General features: G+C 38.1%; 2 protein-coding genes across 2 annotated transcripts in view; one reads left to right on the top strand and one right to left on the bottom strand.

Annotated features, from left to right (window-relative positions):
- The window catches only part of LOC110384279 (mortality factor 4-like protein 1), a 185841-nt gene that overhangs the window by 80359 nt on the left and 91237 nt on the right, over window positions 1-14245 (bottom strand). The window lies entirely within an intron of this gene.
- LOC110384291 (centrosomal protein of 120 kDa) lies at window positions 168-12975 on the top strand. The gene is made up of 20 exons (XM_064038905.1): window positions 168-326; window positions 412-559; window positions 819-951; window positions 1391-1501; window positions 2317-2416; window positions 2799-2947; window positions 3489-3571; window positions 3848-4002; window positions 4433-4644; window positions 5102-5274; window positions 6288-6494; window positions 6826-6881; window positions 7078-7187; window positions 7752-7934; window positions 8681-8857; window positions 9129-9215; window positions 9700-9860; window positions 10313-10443; window positions 10703-10745; window positions 10959-12975. Exons 1-20 carry the CDS (start codon window positions 275-277, stop codon window positions 11104-11106), a joined length of 2619 nt encoding a protein of 872 aa, XP_063894975.1. The 5' UTR covers window positions 168-274; the 3' UTR covers window positions 11107-12975.

Here is a 14245-nt window from a genome sequence, read left to right as displayed (position 1 = left end):
AAATAAAGATTTGAATTGATCGTCAGCTACAAAGTATTATAACGTATGAAATTATAAATAAGTAGGTACGATTAAAATAAAAATCATTTGTTTTTCATTAACATCTTCAATGTAACGAAGTGGATATTTATGTGTGGCAACTGATTCCAGAAAAGATTATTCATGTTAGCAACACCACTATTGATGTGTCAACTTTGATTTTGGAAAGCAATGTTTACAGTTGCTTTTGATTTGAATTTTTATAATTTTTTGTTGTATTTCGAATAAAATATAAATGGACGAGTTACGGGGACCGAATATTCAGATTGTCCTGCACGTAAAAGAGGGTAAATTCTCCTCCAACATTATGTATTGTCGACTTAAAGAATTAAGTTCCTGAACAGCTGTTGGTATTTTTGTAATTTTTTTCAGGCTTAGGTTTTGGGTTTCTGCGGTCTCCGTTTATAGTGAGTGGATCCCTCAATGGATATATGTTAGAGACGGACCCTGTAGTACCTTCACATGCCCCTATTTTTGACGCCGAACTTGTTTGGGAAGCTGACAAAAGAAGGTTTCGAAGGTAAACAAGTTAACGTTTTTTGTGCTTTATTCGGTTAAATATCTACTAATAAATAAACCAGCATTAAGTTTTGTCACTGCTGCCCACAAAAACATCCCTGCAAATGAATGTATAGCGGAACCAAAACATACTGTCAGAAATATTGTCTTGACCGCTAGATTTGATATTCAAATCTATTCATGTTCTTTTAAATTACCTTCATTAAACAAAATGTCTAGCACTATCTCCATATTTTAATGTAATTATCATAAAATTGCAGTTTACGAGTACAGAATGTGCCAGTCAAGGTTGAGGTGCACACGATGGGCACTCAGGGACGTAAGGACAAAGTGGGGTACCTTCTACTGAGCCTGCTAGGCGCTCAGCCGTGCCCCTCTCAAAGGAATATAGAAGTATGTCCTTGTTTCTTTATGTTCTGTTAAACTAATAATTGTTCTTAGGTAAGATGAATTTATATTCTTAAAATAGTTAATATTTTTAGTTAATATTATTTAATTATAGATGAAAATAGCTTGCCTATTATACCTGCAGCCTAGTGCAAATAACTTTTTATCTGAAGATGTCTTACAGATGCCCAATAGAAGACATTAATTTTTTTTTACTACTGTAAAGTCAATAGTAGCAAACTTGGTCCACACAAAGCAAGGCAAGATCTGTATGAAACAAATGCAATGTTATCTGATGCTTACTGAACAGAGAATGCTTATTTGAAAAGTAAAACTATATCAATTCAGTTCAATAACAATAGCCACTGTTTTACTGGCCAAGCACCTTTGTAACTTCTATGTTTGTTTTTTTTTTTTTTTTTATTAAAAGTACATATATTTTCAGGTAAAACACTCATGGCACAGACTCCTTGGTGTAAAGTCTGAAGGCAAATGCTGTCATCCACAATTGCTGATGAGCCTCTCCGTCGAAGATAGAATAAACACACCAACTCCTGTAAGTCCAATAGCTTTGTCTCTTTTGTGTATTTGACTTTAAAAAAAAGTAAGATGCATGTTGCATATTAGTGATGCAAAATTACTAAAATCTGTGTTTCAAATGGCACACTATCATTCTCTAATTATTGTTTTTTTTTTATCATGAATATTTCGATAGCTGATTTTAAAACTTGCATGTTTGAAAAGCAACTGTAGGCCCATAAACTAACTCAACTCTTTTTTGGTTCAACTAGGAAATAATAAGTAGGAAATATTAACAAAAATGGCTTCATCAATATTCATGTTCAATTTGGTGTGTTGCATGTCTGTAATCACTTGAGTTTAAGTAAACATCAATAATACTGTTGAGCTATTTAATTGTTAATTTTGATGTTGAAATGCGGAAGAAATGGGGCATGCATGATTCTTGTTATTTATGAATCAGCAGCTAATGGTTCTTAGCTGATCCATTAAAAGATAGTATTGATTGAGTTAATAATCCTGTTAAAATAGGTGCTGTTCAAAATCAAGAAAGTTGTTGTATGTCGCGCTTTCGCGTCAAAATTACTGAACCAATGTAAATAATATTTGGTATATAGTTACTCCAAAGCCTGAGAAAAGACGTTGGCTACTGTTTACCTGTGTGTGGGAATAAGTTCCCCCAGAATGTGGGGAGGAACCAGTTACTTTTATTTATATTTTAGTGCACAATGAAACCTGTGAATTTGTGGGTTGTTTGTTTATGTTTATTAGTTTTAATAATATTTATACTATGTTTAAGTTTAGGATGCCTTAAATAAATGGATAATTAAAGTAATTGAATGATCATTTCAGAGAAACGAGCTACGGATGTTCCACAGCAATGAGGTAGCATTTCCAGCTGCCTGCTTAGCTTCTAATCCTCCCACTGCTAAATCTATGTTGATGTCTTTGAGTAAGTACTTCTTTATGTTGCATATGGTCATTTAACCAAAGCCGGATGAAAAGCCGATATCCTTCCTTGATAAATGGGCTATCAAACAGTAACACACTTACATGTATTTTCACACACACATTCACATTTTCCGCTGTATTAAGAAAACTTGGACCTAACAATTAAAATGTATAGGCCAGGTTTCACTGGTTACTTATAAAGTGTCACTTAGTTATCTGATAGTTAATGCTATCTGCCAGGTAAAGGGCATTTACAATTTCTTCCAAATATCCAAGACAAGTGAAACAAAAAGTTATATTTTATCTGTTAGATAAGCTATACGATACATTATCAGTAACCTGTAAATCTTACCACTAATGTTATTTTTGTTATTTATTTACAGAAGAATACATATCAGAAAGTAAGAGGGTAGTATCATCACCGGACCTTATACCGCAACTCTTGTGTGACGAGGGACTCATAAGGATTGGCGCGGGAAAACAACTGTTTGTGCTCAGCTTTGTGATTGGTGCTGTTGAGAATCTAGATTTGGTAAGTTTTTATACGTATGTCAGAGAACCAAGGTCATCGACATAGCCCACCGAATCAGCAAGCTGAAGTGGCAGTGGGCTGGCCATATTAGCCGAAGAACCGATAACCGTTGGTGTAAACGAGTTCTAGAGTGGAGACCACGCCTCGGCAAGCGTAGTGTAGGACGTCCTCAGGCACGGTGGAGTGATGACTTGCGCAAGGCGGCTGGCAGGAGCTGGATGCGAGAATGCGAAAATCGATCTCAGTGGACCGTAGTCCAGCAGTGGACTACGATAGGCTGATGATGATGATTATACCTATGTATTAATAAGACCCATTATGTTCGACAACATTAACTATGAGAGTGAAATATAAACGTGAAGGAATAGGCAGTGTATCTGTGTCTGCGCAAATGCGACTGCACTACAATATATCTGATGAGAGAATGGCCGCAAATACTCCAGCGTTTTACATACAAAAAACATCATGAGTTCCTATATGAGTATGAGGTTTTTTTTTTAATAAAAATACATTGTAATGCCGTTCAAACCATGTGTTTCAGTTGTTACCAGACCGAAATGCGAATAGAGAAGTGAACTGCTACGTCACATATTCTGTATTCACTCACAACATTAGCACGGATAGGTATGCTATTTATTTGTATCTATACTAATTATTAATGTTTGCATCGAGTAGGCTCCTCATCTTCTGGACCGGTTTGAATTATTATTTTACTGTAAGGAAGCTACTACTCTCTGCGGTGAACATGGGCTGTGTTTTATCTAGGTACGTGAACAAGTTTCCTCGGGATGCTGTTGAATCCGCGGGAAACACCTAGTATGACTACAAATCACAAAAACATAAAACAATACCAAATAACATCTTTAATCAAAACTCCATACAACTTTTCCACGGTACCAGGGTAGCAGCATCTCTGAGCAGTAACGGCGGTTCCCACGTGCAGTTCAACCAGCGCACATCGCTCCGGCTGGCGTCAGACTTGGCGACACTGAGTCGGTACTTTGCTGAGTGTCCACATCTGGTCACTAGGGTCTGTGCTGCTGAGAATGATGTTGGTAAGTCAGTTTAGAATATTTTATTAAGAATCTTGTATAGTTTAACCAGATACATTTCTAAGTTAGCTTCGGAACTAAAAACATTGAACCTATACATACTTTATCGAGTGTCTACATTAGGTCACCAAACATGTAAACTGGTTTAGGTGTTTCACCATGAAATATTTCCAAACAATGAATCTAAATCAAATTACAGAAACTACCTGTTGCACAGTTGGATAAAATTTTCTATGGTGCAAAAAACAACACCACAGACAGATACATTAAACTTATAACACTTTTCTTTTTAGGCTAAAAATATTTGCAGTAGGTTTTGTTAAACGCTATATATAACATAGAAAGAGTCTTTAATTCCACAGATCTTCTTTCACAGTCTTTAATTCTTCTTAATATTCGTACATTACCTTACAAATTAACCAATTATTTCCAGGCATCTGCAGCATGGATCTCCGCAAGCTAATCCCCACAGAAGACATTCAGCACTTTGTGGACAAGTTCTGTAACAGTGACGGCGCCCTCACCATACACGAGAGATGTTTTATACTGAGATGTGACGATACACCTGCTTTAGACTACGGTCGAAGACCATTTGTTGATGTGGAAATGTCTCTCAAGTATGTTGGTGTTAAACAAGAAGTACAGGTAATATTCTTAACAGTTTAGTACGACTATATGTAAAGAGAAAGGTAGTTATGAAGATGTTTTGTACTGCGGTGTGACGGAGCGATAATATTCCTTTTTGTATAATCCTACTGATATTGATATTTGTTCTTATTATTATAAGGATTTTTTAATGAAACATTGCAGTAACATAACTTATATATTTATTTATTTATATATAGCCATAGCTACATTAGAATAACATATAGGCTACTTTTTATCCTGTTGCGTTAAAATAGTTCCTCCAGGAAGCGGTCGAAACCGCTGGCCGAAGCTAGTAGACACCTCCCACACTTAACCGATCCTTTGAACAGGCAATAGTCTCATTGGTAGCGTCCAGGTCGTCACACCTTCAATTCCGAGTCTTACCCCATCTACAGTCTCCATCATCATGTTTCAGCTAGCATGTTGTAACTTTTCCTTTTTTTATATTCCCCAGAAGAAACCCAACAACCTGACGGCTCGCAGCGCCACTCACCTGGAGAGCGGGCGGCGGCGGGAGGCGGCTCCGCAGGAACACATCCTGGACTTCCGCGCCGGCAGCTGCACCAACGTCGCGAGGGATGTGGGAGGAGTTGCTTATACTAACCTCTCCGCTACTAATACCGCTAGGTGAATCTTATGATTTATTTATTTTATTCAGCACAGTTAATCAAAAATGTCATTTACCTACTTGTGGGTGAGACCTCCCCCACATTAGGCGTGCGCGATCCTCGGGCGTGTGAGTAGCGCGGGCGCCGCGCGTGCGTCGCGAGCGCGCTGCGTGAGCGTCGCGTTTTGCTGCCCTGCGGCATTTGTAGCGCGCTCGCGTTGACGACGTTTACTGCTAAGGCGTTTAGCGGGCGGCGGGGATAGCGGGCGAAGGGGTAAGAACGCAACTCGAGCGCCGCGTGCTCGCCTCGAGCGCGTCGCTTGCACTCTTCACACATGCCGCAGGGCAGCAAAACGCGATGTTCACGCAGCGCGCTCGCGACGCCCGCGCTACTCACACGCCCGAGGATCGCGCACGCCTAATGTGGGGGAGGCCTTAGATTTCAAAGTCATAAACATATTTGTCCACACGGGATTTAAACGTGACACTATGTAAAATATAAGTACAAAACAAAACGCAAAAGACTAAAATCTTTATATGATGCAACGTAGTCAATTTCCATATTAAGCTTCTTTATGAAAGTGAATATTAGATTTTTGGTGTAATTTTTTTTGGTTTTATAAACTAACTAGCGTAAAAAACATGCAAGTACAACAACTTGACTATTTGAATCATAAAAATATAGGCGAAACTCAGCTGGGTATAACCAAAATTGAATTCTGCTTCGATTTATTAGATAGTATTATTATTCCGCGCCTCGGCAAACGTAATGTAGGACGTCCTCAGGCACGGTGGAGTGATGACTTGCGCAAGACGGCTGGCAGGAGCTGGATGCGAGAAACCGAAAATCGATCTCAGTGGCGTGCACTTGGAGAGGCCTATGTCCAGCAGCGGACTGCGATAGGCTGATGATGAGGATGATGATGATTATTCCCAAACCAAATACTATAAAGCATTACATTCAATATTTCTATCTGCAATTAACTCCCTTCACTGAAAATACATTTTTCAATATCAAAATCTGCAATTTCAGATACAAAACAGCATCGGGCGACACAGTACTACAATCCAACGAGATAGCAGAACTGATAAAGAAGATGTACGAATCCTTGACAGTCAGTCAGGAGTTGTTGCAGACCCGCGTCAGACCCACCACTGCTGACATGCAGGTCCAGTGTGATACTGACGCCGTGCCCCACTGTGCTAGTGACACCCTGTTGACGTGCCGTAGTGAGAATAAGTGGGTATAATGGTATATTATGTAAACATACGGAGTATTCGGGTTAGATCAGTGCTGCCTTTGGGTTGATCTTGCCCTTTAGAAAAAAGTTAAAAGTTAATAACAGTAAAACGGCCGAGCTAATTTTGATGATACATATCTTAGGACCATCGCGGCATCGCTGGAATATCAGCTTCAATGTTAAAAACATCTAAACTGGTTCACCAATTTAAGGGTTACGGTACCACAGACCCCTCTCCACTCTTTTCTCTTCATTCCTCATGTTTTGGGGGATAAAGACATTATCCTGAAATTGATAAAAAAAATAAAACAAAGAAAATACATATTTCAGGCCAGAAAAATTGGAGACAAGCAAGAGTGACACCTGTATTACACATAACGAGAAAGGTAAATGTTTTTTTATATACCTTCGGTTCACCCGGGTCTAAGAAAACTACTGCCCATAACCGGATGGGGAAAAACCCCTATGTTCGTCTCCTCGTTCTAAGCTACCTCCCCGCCAATTTTCAGCCAAATCAATTCAGCAGTTCTCAAGTAATTTATAGTTTAACTAACTAAACCTCATATGTATTACAAATTATAGACATGGTGAAGATGACGATCCCAGCGTTAGAGCGCGACGCCATCATGCAGAAGTTTGTAGACGAGCTCGAGGACTGGAAGGAGAAACAACAGGAAATGTTTAAAAGTCAGGTTAGTATAAATAAATTGTTAAAAAGCGTAAACTTAGATTTAATTAAAAAAATATTCATAATGAGCATTTTTATTGTATAGTTACCGGCAGGGCACAGATATTGAGCTCTCGGCGGAAGAGTGGGGATCGCTTTGCGCATTGTACACATAAGGCAATAAACCAATAAATCGCTTCTGCACAGGTGAAGGACATGGCTCAATATCCGTGCCGATAACTATTATCACTGTTGCATTGTTGTGCTGAAGCTTCTTCTCATACAGAGAAAAATGAGCGTTGAACCCAACGCTTGCTAAAGATAAAGAAAATGTACTTGTAAAACACGAGTATATAGAACAAAAAAAAATTACATAGTATGTATGTTGTAATGAAAGATATTAAAAAATACAGTGATCTTTATATTTTCTCTGTCATTGGAACAATCTTCGTACAATTACATTGGCACTAGTTTGACCTGGAATCTTACTTGAGGGCTAACTTTGGCTCTGCTACTTTCTCCAGTAGGTGTAAGGATATTGATACTGGTGATGAACCATAATAATTAACTCTTATCTTCCTCATTCCAGTTAAAACGCAAAGAAGAATATCATCTAGAACTTCTAGCCAAAGAATGGGCTAAAAAGCAAGTGGAACTAGAATGTAAACTAAGTAAAGGCATAGAGCAATGTCGCAACTTGGCTGCTGACCTCAGCCGCGCTACCGACGACTTCCGGCTCCGCGGGTACCGGAACACTGATAGGGAGAAAAAGGTATTATATATGAGTTATATTGTAATAATAAGTAAAGTTGTGTAAACTCAGTAACATAGAGCAATGTCGGAACTTGGCCGCAACTTAGTGATTCAAGGAGGAAATTCTTCATCTTTTCTTTTGAATGTTTCCACCGAATTGGGTTGGAAATAGGCGTAACAGATTTCAAGGAATACCGGGGGCTTTCGGCTTATGTATCTTGTTTAGGCAAAAAGCGTATATAACGAGGATCAACGCGAGCGGAGCGATAGAAAAGGGTTTACGTGAAATAGAAGGCGATCAGTTTAGGTAGGGCTGCCATCCGTCCGGGTTTCCCCGGATTTGTCCTCGTTTGGGGGCCGTCCGGGGGCCGTCCGGGCGGGGTTTCAAGAAATGTCCGGGGAAAACCCGGACACTTTTCAAGTAAGGAAGCACCTCATTGAATTTAAGTATAAGTTAATAGTAAATGGATTACGAATTAGGTATAGGTTGTTTAAAAAAATCGTACTCGTTCGGGGAAAAAATGCGATTTACGCCAAATGTCCGGGTTTTTTTAATGTTTGTCCGGGTTTGGCGAAATTCGAGATGGCAGCCCTAAGTTTAGGGAGCTTGAAGATTAGCAAATACAGAAAAAACAGGCGCCTAGGCGCCCCTAGATAGCCGACCCTGGAGGCCATAATACATTTGTGTAAAAACTCTTGTCAACATTATTCCAGTCAAATAGAGTATACTTTCACAACTATTCACACAATTCATCACCGTTTCAGCTGCACGAAGCGAAGAAGGCTCTAGAATCTCACTACACTGCCAAGTACCAGGAACTACGTGAAGCCTCGCAGAAGATGGAGGACGACATGAACCATCAGCTCAAGCTGAAGGATATGAGGGTCGAAGAGTTAGAGGTTAAGGTGCAGCAGCTGCAGAAACAAGTGGAGTTATTGAAGGTAGGAGTAAATTATGAGTTGGATACATAACGTTAAAAATATTATTTTTTAATTACCAGGTTATTATAAAGCTGAAGAGTTAGTACTTATGCTTGAACGAGTTAATCTCGGGAACTACGGGTCCGATTTTTAAAATTCTATTTTCCATTTATCGAAGAAGGCTATTTTCTATCCTTGGTTAGATAGAAACCGCTTTAATTATAATATCAATAAGGTCACATCAGGAAGTTGAGTACCATATAAACATTAAATACCAATTTATGTTTTATAGAACAATATAAAGAACACTGAAAAGGAATGTGAGAGCCGATATTCAGGCCTTACAAAGGATCAAACTGCGAGTCTCATACAAGAACTGGTAAGTTGCTACATTTTTCACATCCTATTGTTTAAAGTTTGGTGTTATATTATGCCAGACACCAAACACAAAAAATCCAAATAATGAAGGCACATCTATCATAAGGAAAGAAATAAATAAAATACGCTGAATGAAAAGATTTTAGAATATTCTATAACAACGTATGAAACTACACATCTCACAATTCGGGTGTCGTCGTCGCCAGATTTGCAAAGGCAATAAAGGCAATGCGGTTTCTTCGGCGCTTTCGGCTCTACCACCACCACTACCACTACCACCCACCAGTTGACCACTAGTTGTCATTTTCTGACACATTAAAGAAAAGCTTAAGATAAAAGTTATTTATTCCACATAGAATCAGCTCTTTTCACTAGGTTAATTTTACAAAACTCAGCCATAAAACCGCTCTTTACCACTTCATGTGCTTTTATTGGTAAGCAAAATTATTAAAATGACGACTAACATTTTTTATAACATTCCCCAGCGTTACCTAGAAGAGAAGTTAGACAGTGCGGTGCAGTCCAAGTCGTTCTTCAAGGAGCAGTGGGGCCGCGCCGTCAGAGAACTGCATCTCGTCAAGCTGTCCACGCGCAGGCAGATGCTGACACAGCTGCAGGAGGACAGGAAACAACTGGGGGAGATGGGGTAATTCATTCTTACTCTTAGGAGTTTTTTGGGTATTGAACTAAAGACAGTCGTCACGAGTAGTCAGAAGCCAGTAAGTCTGACACCAGTCTAACCAAGGGGTATTGGGTTGCCCGGGTAACTGGGTTGAGGAGGTCAGGTAGGACAGTCGCTTCTTGTAAAGCACTGGTACTCAGCTACATCCGGTTAGACTGAAAGCCGACCCCAACATAGTTGGGAAAAAGGCTCAGAGGATAATGATTGAACTAAAGAGAACTCGAATATTTTTTTTAATCAACCCTCCTACACTCCTCCTTTAGGTAGACTCATATTTTATAATCCCACTAAAATTAAGAATGCGAAAGTTTGCATGAAAAGCTATGGAATGAATTTTGATGAAAGTCTGCAATAATAGCTTATACTTCCCTTATAGAATTATTACCAGTTTAAATTTTAATATAATCTTATTACAGATTGGAGCCAATAGAAGACCAAGATGAAAACAGCGTGAATTCAATTCCAGTTGACTTGAAGAAGTTGAAGGACGATTTCTACGTGGACATACTCGCTAACACGCCGGCACTCAACACGCATTCTATTATAAGTTAGTTTATTACTTTCTATGTATATGCGAAAGTGACTCTGTTTGCCTGTCTGTCTGTTGTGCTTTCAAGTCAAAACTACCGATCTGATTTAAATTTTAATTTGTACACTACATATGTAAAAACAAATATTATAAAAACTAGGCTAGTTTTAATCCGGTTGTGGGAGGAACAGCTAGTCGAATAATTCATGAATAGTTAATGAATAAAGCCATTGCAATATCATAATAGTAAAATGTGTAATAATGGTCAATTTCACAGATCCGGCCGGCCCAGATGAATTAGGAATGTATAATGATCTCAAGTAAGTCAATACAACTAGACTTTATTTCAAACCAGCATATTTTCCGCGCCTTGCATACATGCGTTGTTGACTATTAAAAAATAACAGTTCTATCCCTCTCGTTACATGTACAAAATGTCGTTTTTCTCAGTAATTGACAAAATCAATATTTAAAATTGTACATAATATACACAACTGAGCTATTTCACCTATAAATATTATTAAAAATTACAGGAACGCCCCAAAAAATCCGATGAACGAGAGAATAAACGAGTTGATAGCGCAACGCGACCGTCTAGTGCAACAAGACAACCCGGACGAAGATTTGCTCAAACACCTGAACCATGAAATACGAAGTTTACTACTTAACTGTGGTACTTGACCGTAGATTATATTGTCATTATATTTTTCAGTTAATGGGGTCGGGATAAGTATGGGCTATACTATTATATGGAACCCTACAATGAGCGTGGTCCGACACGCTCTTGGCTGGTTTTTATAATGTATATGTAATTATGTTCTAAACAATTAATACTCAGTAGTGCTGTGCTTTTGAAAATAAGGCCCAGACAGACCTCAAAGCTCTAAACAACCAATAAAATTTGGATGTTCTACTGAGCGGAGATAAAAAATACCGTCTTCAATAGTACACCTAAAACCTTCACGTAAGTCTGACAAAAAATGTGCTGGAAACTGCATTGAAATATGTTCAGCCAAATGTAAGATAATCGCACACAAACACATAATTTTAGAACCATTTATTTAATTCTAAATAATTATTGAATTCTACTTCCTACTAATGATATAAATGTGAAAGTTTGTGAGAATTTATGCCATTGATGTATGTTTGTAATTCTTTCACGCAAAAATGGCAAATTGGTAAGTAGAGGTAGATAGTTGTATATACCCTATATACCCTGGATTAACACATGGTCTACTTTTCATCAACACATCACGCGGGCGAAGCCGCGAGCGGAAACTAGTATACTTATAATTTGCTTGAACTAAGGATTTGTTTGAATATCGAAATTCTATTGATTGTTTAAAACCACCGCTTTGGTGGAGTCTGGGCCTAAATATTTGTATACCCCTAATGATGTAATATCAATATACAGTATACTGAAGTATGCTCCATTCAAGTAGGCACTAAACTAAAGGTAAACAGTTTTAATATGACTTTTTATACAAATACATATTAAACAAATGAAGTGCTCCTTAAAATAATGAGTCAATTGATTAAAATACTAGTTATAGTTATAGTATTCCAATAGATTTTTAGCAGCATTTTATTTTTAAACTGAGTTTTTTAAATAAAAAATCAAATCTAGATTGTCTATGTTTAGATAAGTGCTTACTCAAAGGAGTGTAATGCAGTGTTTGCCTGGAGTATATGTTATAAAAGGGTTTCCTTAAATATAGCATTATTACATTGTGCCATCAAAATTCTAACGCATATTTGTAGTCTCTCAAAATGCAAATGAATTTAGAGATAGATTACGCTAGATATAGTAGAGTGTCGATTATCTGAACTAATTGGGGGAATAGTTGTTCAAATATCCTGATTTGATTCAATAATCGTTTTGATATATGTAGTTCTATAATCTTTCGCGACTTGTACACATATTTATACACAATCGGACTTATAATAATATTGTAATTAAGTGCCGATTCTGTATAACTTATTGTGGATGGATAGCGATACAGACATTCATTTTTATATGAAAGTGAATCAAAGCTATGTTTGTATCCGAATTTCGCTATCCTAAAACACCTACTAGCCTCTAACAATGAAATCTCGTATGTAGGCCTATATAGGCTTATGTAGGGCTGAAATATGTAGGCACGTTCATATCGATTACGGATAACCGATCGTTCGAATAATAATTCACGCTCCAATGTAACTTGAATGTTTGTTGTCTAGTTACGGCAAATCCCACGAAGGCAAGTCCTTAAAATTAGCGCCAGTAAAATAGAAAGATACAAAGGAAAAAAATCTGGTTGTGGGAAATGTAACATAGACAATTTGCGATATATTTCTCTATGGTCTTCTCAAACAAGGGGTAGAAAATTGGGACTCATAATACCATTTATTTTAATTAAAATCGTAAGATATTGATGTTATTTTTATCATGTTTCTTTAACTTGTAGTTATTATAAATAAGATTTGTTAAAACACATTTTGTGACTGATAAATGATAATGTAACATAAAGAACAATTTTGTTGCTGAATAAAATTTTTGGAATTGTTGAATTGGATATTTTTTATTAGTAGGCAGTCGCAATATAAAACCGACCCCCACCCGATGATTGTTATTTTTATTTAATACTTAACAAGATCAATCAACGTGTCAGAAGCCAGTAAGTCTGACACCAGTCTAACCAAGGGGTATCGGGTTGCCCGGGTAACTGGGTTGAGGAGGTCAGATAGGCAGTCGCTTCTTGTAAAGCGCTGGTACTCAGCTGAATCCGGTTAGACTGGAAGCCGACCCCAACATGATTGGGAAAAAGGCTCGGAGCATGATAATGACTTAACAAGATTAATGAAAATAACGATAACATTAAAACAATTTTTCCAAATCTTCCTATGCTGTTGAATCCTGATATGTAATTATTTTCAAAAAGATAAATAACGGGTGATTTTTTTGCTGGTATCTTTTTGGCAACACTGTTTTGGACAGATCACGCGTGAATCGTGTCTTGTGTCATTGTCAAATTTGTTCAGTATGGTCTATAATTTAACCATGAATCGACTTACGAACGAACAACGCTTGCAAATGATTAAATTTTACTATCAAAGACGACAATGGCCGAAACGTGACTATGAATGGCGAGCGCTACCGTGTGATGATTGGCGATTTTTTTTGCCCAAAATGGAAGAATTGGACATGCCTGACATGTGGTTTCAACAAGACGGTGCCACATGCCACATGGCACGCGAAACAATGGTCCAATTGAGAGCCGCCTTCGGTGAACAGTTTATCTCACGTTTTGGGCCCGTCAATTGGCCGCCTAGATCGTGTGATCTAACGCCTTTGGACTATTTCTTGTGGAGCCATGTTAAGGCTCATGTCTACAGGGAGAACCCAGCAACGATTGACGCACTGGGAGCCAATATTGAAGCATTTATTCGTAAAATACCGGCTGATATGTTGGAGAGAGTGTGCCGAAATTGGGCCTTGCGAATGGGCCATCTAAACCGGAGCCGCGGCCAGCATTTGCATGGAATCATCTTCAAACATTAAATTATATTGACCGTTCTATCGATTCCAATAAAGATTTCATCAATTTTTTCATATTTTTTATGTTTTTTTTGAAAATCAAATCCTATACCTCTTAAAAAATCACCCGTTACAAACTGGGACCAGACAATCGACTAAACGTACTCAGTGAAAACGATATTATTGATTATCAGCATTGTTTAGCGTATCCCACACAAAACTGCGATGCGATACGACCCCTACTCTCTAACAGTACCGCAACATGCATGGGTTGCAATTTTTGAACGCTTTTGAAATCAGTGA

The sequence above is a fragment of the Helicoverpa armigera genome, chromosome 17, assembly GCF_030705265.1.
Source record: "Helicoverpa armigera isolate CAAS_96S chromosome 17, ASM3070526v1, whole genome shotgun sequence".
Classification (NCBI taxonomy): Eukaryota; Metazoa; Arthropoda; class Insecta; order Lepidoptera; family Noctuidae; genus Helicoverpa; species Helicoverpa armigera.
The sequence above is the reverse complement of the archived record's forward strand: the minus strand, read 5'-3'. Positions and strand labels throughout refer to the sequence as shown.